At 53.9% G+C, this 14,544-nt stretch overlaps 1 protein-coding gene across 1 annotated transcript in view; it reads left to right on the plus strand.

Annotated features, from left to right (window-relative positions):
* The window catches only part of DNAH17 (dynein axonemal heavy chain 17), a 110,757-nt gene that overhangs the window by 29,495 nt on the left and 66,718 nt on the right, over window positions 1-14,544 (plus strand). Inside the window, exons 16-20 of the mRNA XM_026484009.4 lie at window positions 4,950-5,058; window positions 5,828-5,931; window positions 8,999-9,139; window positions 11,390-11,533; window positions 14,021-14,203. Of these exons, the coding sequence (XP_026339794.2) occupies window positions 4,950-5,058; window positions 5,828-5,931; window positions 8,999-9,139; window positions 11,390-11,533; window positions 14,021-14,203 (681 nt within the window). The remainder of the gene's footprint in view (window positions 1-4,949; window positions 5,059-5,827; window positions 5,932-8,998; window positions 9,140-11,389; window positions 11,534-14,020; window positions 14,204-14,544) is intronic.

Raw genomic sequence — 14,544 nt, forward strand, 5'->3', positions numbered from 1 at the left:
TTCATGTCGAGATGTGGTTCAAGCCACTCGGCTGTTGACTCACACAGGGGCAGCAAAGATGGTCACAACTTCCATCGGAAGATGGAAACTTCCATAGGACTTTGACTTACGTTCTAGCTCCATGACTGCTTAGAGGGGCTTTACTCTCCTAAATGTATTTTGCTCTGCGTCGTATCAAAGTCATTCCATTACACCCATTAACGTGTAGCAGGGTGGGCATCTCCCAGAATCCGGCCGGGATGACACATTTCCCAGCACCACGTGATCAGGTGAAGTGGGACAGCTGCCCACTGAGGGAAGCTAGATCGGGGCCCAGGGAAGGGACAGGTGCACATTAGCTCTGTGGATCAAGAATTCCTTTCAGGGGCGCCTGGGGGGCTCCATAGGTTGGGTATCCAACTCTTGGTCTCGGCTCCAGTCTTGATCTCAGGGTCATAGGTTCAAGCCCCATGTTGAGCTCCACCCTTTTCAATCAGAGCTGGGGACCTGACACGGAATCATGAAGAGGCTGGTTCTGTGTAAGAGTAACTGACTGGCCTTGGGGGGCACACCCTTCTGGGCCTGTTCAGAGCACCTCTTTCCTGGCCAGAGATCCCCTGGAAGCTGGGTCGGTAATTGGAAGGGGGCCCAGAGGGGCGTGGACTCAGACCACTGCGGGCCGTGGCAAGCACCTCCTTCCATACAGACCCCGCCCACAGATCCCTCTTCTGCCGTTGGTGCCACGGAATCTTCACTCCCACCCAAGCCATAGCAGATTAGGATGGACGTGGGCTCTGCATGAGTTTCCTGGGGCCGCTGCCACAACTGACCACCGACTGCGTGGCTTCAAATGGCCCATGTGTACTCTTTTCCCACTGTGGAGGTCAGAAGTCCAAGATCTGTTTCCTTCTGCTAAAATCAAAGCGTCAGCAGGGCTGCTTCCTCCCAGAGGCTCCAGTGGGCTAATCTGCTTCCTTGCCTTTCCTGCCTTCTCAAGGCCATGCCTTCCCCGCTCCACCTTCTGATGACACCCCTCCCAGCCTGCCTCCTTCTTCCCCTCTGACCTTCTCACCTCCCTCTTCTAAGGACTTTGTGATTCCATCCCCCGCCCCACCGGGATAACCCAGGATGACCTCCTGGCGCCAAGGTCTTTAACTGAATCACATCTGAAAATTCTCTTTTGCATGGCCATCCCATCCCAGGGATTAGGCTGTGGCTGTCTCTGGGGAGCCATTTGACCCCACACAGCCACCTAATCTCACAACAGGCCCACAAGATTCCCTCTCCTTGGAGCCCTGGGAATTTGGAGGAGGTGCCGGCCTCCTTCACGTGGGAGTCCTGGGGAAGCAGAGGAACAGAGAAGGACAGAAGCACAGGCTGCAGAAGGAAGGGATCCGGGGAGCACAGCAGGTGGCCAGAGAGGCCCCCAGCGACGGAGGAGGAGCCTGGATGTGGACTTTGTGGGTCCCATCCTCGTGGGTCCTCCAGATGCGTCCACATCTGTGGGTTTCCTATCTGTGGCCTTACTCGTTCTGCACACCCTCGCACGGTCTGAGCTAGCTCCAGGGGGTTGATGATTCCGGCAGCCAGCGGGCCTCCAACCGGAACAACTGTCTGGGGCCAGCTTTGTGTCTCAACTCTGTCCTAGACATGCTTCTGCTCACTGATTCCTGACGTGAGGGCCGCTCTCCTAGAGCCGCAGGGCTGTGCCTCTCTCGCCTTCCCTGGCCTGTCCTGTAGGGGCCGTGCTGCATGCCCAGGCCAGTCCCACTCGTGGAGGGGGGCTCTTCCACCTGCTGTCCTGCCCCCCCCAGCTCCCTTGGTGAGTCGCACCTGAGCCTCTAGGCACTGGAGCGCAGCACGCCACGCACCTTCTCCTGTGGCAGCAGGACGCAGCAGGACGCAGCAGCAGCAATGCCGTGAATCCGAAGGGCGTTTCTGGGGTCCAGGACTTGCTTACCAGACCTCCCACGTAGGGGATGGTGGCCAGATAGCACCGTGTATTTGACCGAGCCCGGGAATCAGGGCCCACCTCAGGTGCCAACCAAGAGAAGAGTGGGAATATCATCGGAGGGTTACGAGCAAGGCCTCGGGGAGACCGAGGAAGCCCCGGCCCTTGGTGGAAGTGACCTCCTTCAAGAACGCGCTGTGAGAGCGAAGGCCAAGTGAAGCAGGCCAGGTCACGCCATCATGAAGGTTTGCCGAAGGTCGTCACCGCACCGCCACCGACACGCCCAGCAGAGAATCGGCCAGGATCGGTGCCTGACTCCAGTCGGCGAACTAGGGCATGGTGGTGATGCCACAAGAATGGGTTCAATAGAAACTAAAAGAGGCTCGTTTTCATTAATTTCATTTCTTGAGATAAAATGTTAACGATCTCACTCACTCGTGCAGCCAACTACAAAATACCAGGGTCTCCCCTAAGCGCATCTCCCTGACTTGGCTTTCCCTGGAAGCAGCTATCTTCAGACTCAGAGACATTCGCGTTCGCCTGCCCCAGAGCCCTTCCCAGCCGCGGTGGCACCAGAAATGTCCGTGGGCTCTTTTCAGATCAGAAGACTTCTGGGGGGGCCGCCTGGGTGGCGCAGTCGTTAAGGTCTGCCTTCGGCTCAGGGCGTGATCCCAGAGTCCTGGGATGGAGCCCCGCGTCGGGCTCCCTGCTCTGACTGGGAGCCTGATTCTTCCTTTCCCACTCCCCCTGCCTGTGTTCCCTCTCTCGCTGGCTGTCTCTCTCTGTCGAATAAATAAATAAAATCTTAAAAAAAAAAAAAAAAAGGAAGACTTCTAGTGGTGAACCAGAAGATAAAAGTCCAACCACGGTTGTTTTGAATTAAAATAATTTGATCTTGGGGCGCCCGGCAGGCTCAGTCGGGCGAGCGAGTGACTCTTGATCTCAGGGCTGTGAGTTCGAGCCCCACGTTGGGTGTAGAGATGACTTAAATAAACATTTTTTTAAATAGAAAATTTAGAAAGTTTGATCTTCTGCTGTATTTCCAAACAAAACCCAGCCACACCCATCGCTGTCCAACTGGAGAAGCACCTTACTCAACTAGGAACGCTGCCCTCTGCGAATACAGATGTTGGACTAGGCAGGGAGGTGGGAAGTCAGACCCGGGGCTGAGTGCCCGCGGCGACCCTTACTGCTGATGCCGGTCCCCCTCTTTGGAGCCCTTCTCTCCAGGCCCTTCCCATCCTTGGTGTGGTTTCTGTTGCCAAGAAACACCACTGGCCTGCAGACTGCTCACAGCTGTTAGTGTCTAACCTGGGGGGGGGGGGCGCGTGGTGCCTTGAGGAATCCGCTGGGGTGTCCAAGGGACCACGCAAGTGTGGGGTTTGTCCACATCACACTTCTGGGGACAGAGCCCTACAGGTGCGGCTTTATAATGTAGGCTGTTTAAAAACACACGGGACGAACATATTAATATATGGACCTTCTCGCCCTGGGCGATTTACTCTGGTGATTACTCTGGTGATTACGACAGCTCAGTGACATTCAGCTACCTCTCTGGGCTATTACTGGGAGAAACAGGCAGTAAATGAACGGCCTTCCCGAGTCCCTGAGTATCCACGTGAGTCGTGGACAGGACGCAGCGCCCCAGCTGGGCTGGCCCCGGGTGCTGAGCCCAGGTGCACCTGCCGTCTCTGCCGGTCGTCAGGGACCCAGCACGTGTCCCGGCTGGTTCTGTTCTGCCGAAGGGGCTCCCCTCACCACTCCCTTCGCAGGATTTAGTTCCTAGAATACCCAAGAGGCACGTTATGAAATGGCCTCACGCGGGTTCAGTCTCGAAGCGAGGGTACCGATAATGGGGAGAGACCACGGCCTGACGTAGTTAATGAGAATCTAAACTCTGATGAGTGGGGTCGTGCTCCACGCTTACTCACTTTGTGGCTCCACAGACGCTCTCTCTTATTTCTGTCTGGTTTCTACTTGCGATAAGTTCTAAGCTTTATTCCTCTGCCCGCTCGACTCCTGAAAACACTGGAGGGAGAAGGTTGACAGGGCACCGTACGGAAGTGCCAAATGTATGGAATGTGTTGTTCTGAAAGGCAAGTGGTAATTTGCAGTTTTAGTTCTGTGTGCCCCCCTCACTTTATAAAGTAGGGGTGTCCTTGACAAGTTACATAAAATAAATGTTGCTGGATAGAAGGATATTGCAAAACTCAGATGGTGCTTGTGATTTAAAGGAATAATTGAGGGGCGCCTGGGTGGCTCAGTTAAGCGTCCGCCTTCAGCTCAGGTCATGATCCCGGGGTCCTGGGATCAAGCCCCACATTGGGCTCCCTGCTCCGCGGGGACTCTGCTTCTCCCTCTGCCTCTGCCTGCTGCTCCCCCTGCCTGTGCCCTCTCTCTCTCAAATGAATAAATAAAATCTTTTTTTAAAAAATAAAGGAATATTTATAAAACCTGGATACACCCTCCTTCTCCTCCCCCCCCCCCCCAGTTTGTAAATTGATGTTTTTTAAAGCACTCATTTCTTGGAAATTAGGTACCGAGAACCTATCCTGTTGCTCCGATCCAATAACAACTTGGACAGCTTCCCTGAGGATCCTGGATCTCCTTTATGTAACCAAATTTCACATTTGGGTTTTCTAACCAAGGAGAGATTCTGAGCCCAGGCATGCTCTAGCTACCCCTGTCTGTTTCTCTGAGTTTCTTTTTATGATTCTAAGCCAGATAAAAACACTTTTGGATTAAGCACTCCCTGCCATCCCATGATCACTTTTCCTTCTGCTTCTACCCCAGACCGTGGGTAACTAAGAGCGAAGTATATGCCGAAATCCTTGATGATAAAGACAGCTTTGACAAGTTGAAATCTCCTGCAATTTGATTTATACATAATTCCCAATGAAATGGCACGAATTGTAATTGGTTTGGCTGGTACTGCGTAACAAGACCCTTCCTGTGAGACCATTTTCAGCGGGGTTGGGTTTGGAACGAAGGCCCTGGAACCCCAGCCTTTGTGTTTCAGATAAAGACCACGGTGAAGGACGTAGAGTCCCCTCTAACAAAGTCGGAACTGGAAGCGATCGACGTCAAGCTGTCGAGTGCCGAAACCACACTCTTCTGGAATAGCGAAGGTACCAAGGCCACGTTCGTCTCACCCTGGTTCAGCCTGGCGGGGTGGGGGCTGTCCCAGCTGTCCAGCGTCTGTCCTGTGACACGGGCGAGTGGCTGCTTCTGCCCAAGTTCCCACACTGGACTTCGGGGCCCGCAGCTTCGTGGTGGGCTCCCACGCAGGGGCGGCAGGTGGGCCCAGGGTGGGTGTCAGAGAAGCAGAAAGAAGTGTGCCCGTGAGGCAGAAGACCGCCTCCCTGACCTCCCTCACCCCCGGACCCACTTCTGGCTGGGCACCACCTCCAAGGCTCTCCAAGCACCTTGTGCCATCTTTTCAGCCCTCTTTGGCCATGTCTGCCTGCACTGTCTCAGTGCAAAGGTGGGACGGTCCACCTCCCCGAAACCAGGGTCGGCCTGGCTTTCTGTGGGCAAAGACACCTATGCTTTCTCTTGTCACTGCTGCCCAAAGACACACTTCTTTCCAGCCGCTGCTGCACACGACGCCAAGACTTGTCAAGCGTCTCCAGCGCCCTGCTGGTGGCTGGAGGGGCAGGGGCGTGCAGGATGCGGGGTCCCCTGGTGGAACTAACGACCCGCCTATTTGGGGATCAGGAAGTCCTGCTCCCAGAGAGACACCACGTGCTTCGTTCCTCAGCATCGCGTTCAGGGAACTCTGCACGAGCCGTAGACGTGTTTTCCGAGAGCTATCTTGTAACAACAGCTCTCTGAGCACTCGGTTCTCCTCTTACTGATTTGTTCATTTTGTAAGATTCCTTTATGTCTTTATTTTAGGTGTGTTAGAGTATATTCAAGAGATGCGAGAAATTCTCCATAACTTGCAGAACAGGATACAAAAAGCAAAGCAGAATATAGATGGGATTTCTCAGGCCATGAAGGTGAGTACGCGGCAGGCACAGAGCAGGGCTTCATCGGAGGCCCAGGAGAGGGTCCTGGGGAAAGGGGGCCACGCGGAGATGCTCACGGGAAGTGCCTAAGGCAGGAGGAACTTGCTGTTTGCAGCTCTGGACCACATAATGATGTCGAGGTGGCCCCAAGGCAGGGAAGTCCCAGGCCAGTCTGCAGAATTCAGGTCTGCTCCGTTCTGATGAGTGCGGGAAGGTGCGCTGTGACTCAGCCCCGCTCAGTGAAGCACCGAGGTGACTTTCACTCAAGCCCAATCCAGAAAACAGGAGGAAGTCCCTCAGTAGCCTCCCATGGTCTGTCATCGAGGCCCTGATTTGCAGAGGCGTCTACAGAACACGTCCCAGGGGAAGAGGTGAACGCCCCCCATTCATTTACAGTGTCTGCCGTGAACTCCATTTCATGTTTAGAACAGTCATGTTTAAGATCTATTTCTCCATCGATGTATCAAGGTTAATTAATGACAGTGCCCCACCAACCACCACCACTGTGGACCCCCCAGGGAACTACAGGTCACGCCGGCTTCCCCACCCCCACCCCCACCCCCAGCCTCTGAGCTGGGAGATTTGCACATTTCCGGCTCGAATCTGCTCTGCTCTGTCACAGTGGGAGCCTTCTTTCCTGCAGTATGGCTCATTTCACCACCATCCTCTCAGACTCACTCCGTAAATTGTAGACAAGGGTCGTTGCTCCCTACTATTTTTCCTGATCCAGTTGTCATTTGGGTAGAGTTTTTCCTCAAGAAATTTCTGCAGGCAGGAAAGGAGCATTGATGACATACTGAGTCCTTGCTTGTCCAAAAATCTCTCTCTCTTGACCTCACCGACAGCTCTCCTGTGCAGGTAAAGGATGTCTTGACATGGTCCTTACCTTTCAGCGGTCTAGAAACATCTCTATTAGTGAGCACTGGTGCCCTGATGCAGCCCACCGGCTTAAACAGCAGAAGGATATTTGCTCATGGTCCAGGAGGCTGGACATCCAAGATAGGGAGCCATCAGCTCTGCTTTCCCCGAGGCCTCTCTCTGGGGCTCGCAGACGGCCTTCTCCTCTCTGTGTTCGCTGTGGTCATCCCTCTGTGCCTGTCTGTGTCCTGATCTCCTCTTCTTAGAAGGACACCCACCTGATTGGATTTGGGGCCACCCTAATGACCTCATTTTAACTCAGTCCCCTCTTTAGAAACCCATCCCCCGATACAGGCACACCCCTCGGTGCTGGGGGTTGGGGCTTCCCCATGGGAATTTGGGGGACACAATTCAGCCATCGTGGTCCCTGTCTGGTAGCCTCATGTTGACGGGGCCGGTGGCGGGGCGACTGTCCTGTGGATGCCCTGCTCTCTCTGGAGACACAGCTAAGGTTCTTCATCACCTTCGGGGCTCAGAAACGCCACCGGGGCGTGTCCAGGCGCGCGTCTGCTCTTGTTAATGTCCCCTGGACTCAGCTAAGTGCAGATCTGGCAGTGTTTGCTCCGTCTGTGGGTGGGCACCTTCCATACTCATTCACTCTCTCACACGTATCCCGCCGGGAACTGGACGGTCTCACATGTGCCGCTGGACGCAGGTGGAGCGAGGCTTCCAGCCGCGCTGGGGTCGCTGGGGTCGCTGGGGTTAGCAGTGCGTTCTGACACCGCTCGCCCTCTCCTGTCACAGCAGCAAAGACGTCCTGAAGGAGGGGAGGGAAGCACGCCGTCCTCGTCCGGCTGGCTGCCGCCACACGATACCGTGGGCTTAGCTGGCAGACGGTTACTGCTCTCGGCTCCAGAGGCTGGTTCACGGTGACGGCCCCCTTCCTTACGGAGGCTCACCGTCTCCCTGCGTCCTCATACAGTGAGGACAGTTTACTCTCTCTGCCTTTTCCTATAAGGACACTAATCCCATTGCGGGGGCCCCACGCCCCGTGCCCTCGTCTGTCTAGCCCGGATCACCTCCCTCATGAGTCCCAGTTACAAGGAGAGCTGTTACCGGGCCCGTCACTGTCAGAAGCGTGCCGGCCTCACGGCCCTGTCCCCTCGCCATTTCCTCTTTACATCCTTCCGAAGCTGCAACACGGCCGAAAGGGGTGGATGGAGGGCCAGCTCCCTCAGTGTTCAGGCACAGGGGGGAAGTCTGGAGGAACACTGGCTCTCCCAGCACAGGCCCTCCCGTGGATTACTCCATCCAAAAATCAACAACGAAAACAAGACAGTAGGTAGCATCAGACTCCTTAGCTGAGAAAACCAAGTAATGTGGAAAGAAAACAAGTCAAATCAGTCCTTTAGACCTGAAATAAATAATGTTTAAAGGTACATGAAATTATCAGATACTGGGCAGAGGAGGGAGGCGGGCGAACTAAGCCTTCATTGTTCATGGTGTGGATGTGCCTAAGTCCAGCGTGAGTCCCACAGGCGCTCTAGGGGGCTGGGGGCGCCCCTGGAAGGAAGGATGAAGTTCCCCCGAGTTCCCAGGGGGAGCAGGATGGGGGGAGGGGGAGAGATGAGGCCAAGAAGGTGCAGGTTTTGTCCAGAAATTTTCCTGCTATGCATTTCATTGCCATATGCATAGCACTTTGATGAAAATGTAAAACTAAAAAAAAAAAAAAAAAGATCTAATTATTGGAAAATAGAGTAAAAGCAAAATCATAATTACAGTTGACAAGCATCCTTGGGGCAGCACTCCCAGTTGCAGGAGGCCAGAGCCCCCCACTCCCCACCCTTCCCTGCCCCCATAGCAGGTCGGTTGCCCCCACAAAAGGGGCTCGTCCTCACTGGGCCTGCTGTTTGGAGCTGTGGGTGCTCCGCCCAGCTCGGACCATCCACCACTTGCCCCGGGTGCCAGTCCAGGGGGACTCCTCTGGGCCTGGTTGGGTGAAGCCTCCCAGGGGTCTCTTGGCTGCCCCAAGCCCCAGACTGGTCTGGAGGCAAACAAGGTTCTCTGCTCAACAGTCCCTCAGGGGCCCCCAGGCCTCACCGAGGGACAAGGACATTCACACCGACGAGCGTGCGGTGAAGCCGTGAGACCATGGGCATTTTCCCCAAATGTTTTCCTCACTCCCACCTTTTCCCTGCAGGACTGGTCGGCCAACCCGATGTTTGAGAGGAAGGACAATAAGAAGGAGGCCCTGCTGGATTTGGACGGAAGGGTGGTCAATCTCAACAAACGCTACACCATGGTCAAGGAGGCCGGCCTGAAGATCCAAGCCATGGTCGCGGTAAGGACTTGCCTACAAGGGCCCTCAGGAGGCCACTCACTTTTAGTAGAAGAGGGAGAACCAGAGATGCCATAAAAATGACATTAGGGTCACAGAAGTCTGCTATCTTTAATCTGGGAGCCTTATTTTCAAGAAGCAGACCATCCGAAGTGGCCACTTGCTAGCCAGATTCCTCTCTTGCGACGAGTCTGCCCTCCTCCATGCTAAGGGGCCAGCACCCCCTACCCTCCACAAAATCGGTATAGACAAGTGACATCTTCGCACAAGGTCAACGCATCTTGTTTCCCTGAGATACGCTGAGTGAGGGCGGGCACTGAGCGTGTATCCTGTGTCCTTCACGTTTCCCATCCAGAGCGTGTGGAGGAAACAAACGTGTAAATGCAAGTGAGAAACGTGGAACGTGCGTGTGCGTGCTTTAAATCAGGGTGGTGTGATAGCACGCACGTACCGTGCTGCCGAGAGCATAGGTCATCCCTTTCTGCCAACAGCCTCAACGGTTGTGGGCCTCTGTCCCCTGGCACGTGCTGAGGGAGGAGGCAAGACACGTGCCAGGTGCCGCTGGAAGCGCTGCCTGGGTTCCTGCCAGCGTGGGGGTTCTCATGCCTTCCTCACTTGGCAGCCGTTTTTATCCAGCTCGTGCGTTAGCTCATTTCTGAGGCAAATGTGAAAGGTAGAGCTCTGCATTGGCCGAAAAAAAGAGAATTCTCCCTTGAGCTCAAGATATTTTCAAGACAGTTTTTGGGGGTTTCCCAGTGCTTGGTACAAGTCATGGATATGGACTTAAATGATGGATCGTCACCCCCAGACAGCCCGCAGGTCCCACTCGGTGGCTGTTCTTACGGTCAAGCCATTGCTTGGAGGGTCGTTGCCCCAGTGGAGTGACTTGACTGGACCAAAAAATATTTTGCCTCATTTTCAGATCCTCTTCCTTCCCCCTTTGCCATGGTTCCAGAAAGTCCCACTAAATTAAAATGTTAAACTGCAAACATATTATTTGGAAGAATTAATCAGTTAATCTGTTAACACTCTCAGGAGTGTTGGAAACAGGGCAAAGGAGAGAGAAATTTGGCTAGGATAAGGGAAAGGTTCACAGCACAGCAGTGCTGCGAGAGGACAGGCAAGGAGGCAGGGCAGCAGGGAAGAGGAACCTAGGAGAAGTAGAGGCCAGCAAGCTGACAAGACAAGACTTTGTTGTATTTGCCAGAGTTCTCTATGCATGTGATGGTCATTTGAACCATTTCTTTCTACTTTGCGCTTAAGTTATTTAAACCTGTGTCTTCTTTCCTCTATTAGAAGATAACTGCCTGAGGGTGCAGACTGGGTCATATTCATCTTTGTGTTCCCTGTGGCTCTCGGTGTCTTACAGATTCATCCATCCCCTCACCCACCCACCCATCCATCCATCCATCCATCCATCCATCTATCCTCCTATGTACACACCCATCCATCCATCCATCCATCCATCCATCCATCCATCCATCCATCCATCCATGTATACACCCATCCGTCCGTCTATCCATCCATCCATCTACACACCCATCCACTCATCCACCCACCCACCCATCCATCCATCTATCCTCCTATCCACACATCCATCCAACCATCCATCCATCCATCCTCCTATCCACACATCCATTCACTCATCCATCCATCCATCCATCCATCCATCCATCCATCCTTCCATCCACACATCTACCCACCAACCCATCTATCCATCCACTCATCATTCCACCCACCCATCCATCCATTCACCAGCTCCTGCTTTGTCCCAGGCCTCCTGCTGCATGCTAAAGGCACAATGGTGGAAAGGACAGTCAACCTCCATCCTCATGTAGCTTGACATCAAAGGGAGGTACAGACTAGACACAAATAAATAAAATCATTCAGAGTTGTCATCTGTGCCATAGTAGGCACAAGTAATAGATTACTAGAGGGAATACAGATGAGAGGCAGGGACAGAAGCCAAACCTAAGATGAATGGGGGGGGTGGTGAAGGAGGGCTTTGTGAGGAGGTGACATTTGGGCCAAAACCTACAAGAAGCCAGACCTGGCAAGAATGGGAGGGAGCAGCCTATGCAAAGATTCTGACATAGGAAAGTGCCCGGCACTTTCGAGAAGCAAAAAGCAACCCTGTGTGTGTGGAGTGTGTGAACAGAGACAAGAGTAGCCAGAGAGTTGCCAAGTGAGTTGGTTAAAGAGTGAGCAGGTGAACCCGTGAAACTGTAGCCAACTGTGTGGTTCTGTTTGCAGGAAAATGCTGAACTGTTCAGAGCAGATACGACGAGCCAGTCCTGGAAAGACTACGTCAACTATGTTGACAACATGGTCCTGGACGAATTTGACCATTTCATCCGCAAATCTCTGAATTACTTCATAGACAACATGGTTGTGGATGTGAGTTATAAATATAAGATATGCATATATTTGTGCTATAAATATGGTGTTATAAGATAAGGCCTACCTTGGAATCTATGGTTTGCGGTTTCCTGATGAAAGACCGGGCTATCGTGTTACAAATAAACAGACATTAGAAATCTGCAGAGGGTGAACTACACACCTGGCTTTAAAACTGAAAGTCCTGTATCCCAGGACCCTGTTTAGTTCCCAGCACTGAGGACATCTGGTCACCTTAAATCGGCCGTACCATAAATCAGCTATAGAATACCTAAACGGTCCTACCTTCTCGCCAGGTGAGGGAAAGCAGACACCACCGTCCCGTACCCAAGTGGTTTGGGCAGGGGGTACCCTCCTGTCAGCAACACCAACTACTAACCTATTCAACTTTCCACGGGGTCCGTGGGGTCCACGGTGTGTGCGGAAGTGTCGATCAAGCCAGCAAAGAGGATGTGCTGGTTAAATTCATCCTGGCATTCGTTCTCCAGTGTTTTCCATGGGGGTGAGCCCTCTCCCACCCATGTTTTTTTCATTACAATAATTTTCAAATGATTTTGAATACTGCCAGAAGGAGAAGATCAAAGATCCCCCAGTCCACCTAGCGCACCCACAGGAAAGATGGTGGGCAGGACAGCAAGACGCCCCTGTACAAGCCACAGAGGATGGATGAGTCATGCTTGAGCCCAGCACGTGTGTCTCAAAGGCCAGGTGTCACCTGACAATCACAGACCCGAAGTTCCGTTGATGAAAGTCGTCATTACTACCCACCGTAAGGCTCACCAAGCAGCTCACAATGATGCAAAGTGTCAGCAAGTTAAGGAATTTATAGTTAGTTAGTCACAATCAAAACCATGGTGATGCCTTGATGACAAAACGACCTTCTCCAAAAATCCCAGGGAGTCCCCGTATTTGCAAATGGCCTGGAAGCTGGAGCAGACCCCTGAGGGAGGGGCTTTAGAGCAGTGTGGTCATCTGAGTTTGTGACGATTGACCTTTTGTACCAGTGAGCAATTCACCTGGACACTGGCAAACACCATCCCTTCATGGTAGAGAAAACCAGTGGGTTCTCAAGTCAACTGCCCACGGGGCCGTTGTGGAACTCTGTTTGGAAGCTTAGTAGCTGCGGCGTGGATCTCGTGGCCTCCTGGGGCCCTTGGCCTGTACTTCGAGAATCACTGGACTGTTGGGCTAACCTCCATGAGGTCACCTGACAAATGAGGCTGGCACCCTCAGCCTCGCGGCCTCGCGACGGGGCTCCAGGAACAGACAGGGTGACCGTGCGCACCCGCTTTACGAACGGGACCCTCCCGTGGCTGTGAGGGCTGTCCTCTCTGGAGCACCGCGAAGGCCGGCCTGCCTCCTGTCCAGCTGCAGCATCTCACAGCAAGCCATTTTAGGGGCTCGACGAGTTGGTCGCAAGACAATTTTGCTATGAAAATAAAAAATAGAAGAGAGACATTAAAAAGATCACAATGAAACACAAAAAAATGAAAAATAGGAATAATTAATTTCTTCATGAAGAGAGCTGTCAGTTTCCCGAACACTGGGGTGCGGACTGGTAACCGAGCCCCGGTAAATGTGCTCCTGGCATATCGTCTCGTGGACGCCGATGGACGCCCAGCGCTCCATGGCAAATAACACTGTCATGCTTTTGTGGCCGGGCTTTGTGGCATCGTGACTGCTGCGCGCTCGGCCTCTAGCATAGTCTAGCGTGCAATCTGGCCGCGCCTGGTCTTGTTCCACACGCCCAGGAAGTTCCCCACCGTGTTTTCGATCAAGCTGATACACATAGTTGTTATCCGCTGTCGTCCACTGTGAGGGCTGGCCGAGATTTCTATCATAGGACAAAAACGTGAGCACCTCAGAGAACCTTGTCCACGGAGACCTGAAACCAAACCGCCCACCGGTCACTTGATCTTCTGCGGCAGAATTGTTTTACTGTCAACTCGTTATGCGGCGAGGAGGCTCACGGCAGAACTCCCTAGAGCCGTGGACGTGAGCGCTGTGCTTTCTGGGCCACAGCGACGCCCGTCCTGCCCAGCCGAGACCCCACTGCCCACCTGGAAGTGAGCAGCCACCACTCCCTCGCCTCCTATGTTACTGACTTACTTAGTCCTCACGGTAACCCCAAGAGATGGCGTCTCTGTTCCATTAAACAATTATCCTCATTTATCGTGTCCTGGGAAACTGGGAGGTCGAGTGTCTTGCCCAAGGCCACGCGGCTGGTAAGTAGTGGACACAAGCTTTGAGCCGAGGCCGTGGGCTCTCCCCTGCATTTCCGAGGGTGCGCTGGCCCCTCCAGCCTCTCCAGGCCCTGCGGCAATGTGTGCAGTTTCCTACTGCTGCTCGAGGGACCCCGGGGAAGCGTGCTCTGCCGGGTAGCCCCAGCCAGCCCGGGTCGGCCCTGGGGTGCCTCGAGAGAACATCAGGGCCTTGGGAGTGGTTCCACTGAGCTCAAGGCGTTAACCCCGGGCTGGCCTGTTTCAGGAGAGCGTGGCGCCACTGTTTGAGGTCCGCATGGAGCTGGACGAGGACGGGCTGGTCTTCCATCCATCCCTGGAGATGGGCACGGACCACGGCTTCCTGACGCTGATTGAGGGCCTGGTCAATGACATCTACAACACGGCCAAGCTCATCCCCCGGCTGGCCAAGGGCCGCATGAGCTACAAGGTCAGTCCCGGCCTGCCTGGCTTGGGGGGTGGCTTCCTTGCTCCGGCTGCCTTCCTAACTCAGCAGCGCCCCGTCATTGACACTGTAAATGCCGGTGGCTCTGAGTGTGGGGAGGAGCCCGAGGGTGTCATCAGGTCAGAACAGTGGTCACTTCCTCAGGGAACATTCCCCGACCTCCTCCCTGCTACGCGGTAAAGCGAGGCTCGGAGTCTGTGATTCTTGGAGACCCCACCCTCCATGTGAGCAGAGCCCACCCCCTCGTGTGGCACACACAGCAGGTGCCACGTTACTCTTGCATGAATGAATCAGCGTGCGAGCCATCCTGGGCTCTGCCGACCCAA

This window comes from Ursus arctos, unplaced genomic scaffold (genome assembly GCF_023065955.2).
Source record: "Ursus arctos isolate Adak ecotype North America unplaced genomic scaffold, UrsArc2.0 scaffold_24, whole genome shotgun sequence".
Lineage (NCBI taxonomy): Eukaryota > Metazoa > Chordata > Mammalia > Carnivora > Ursidae > Ursus > Ursus arctos.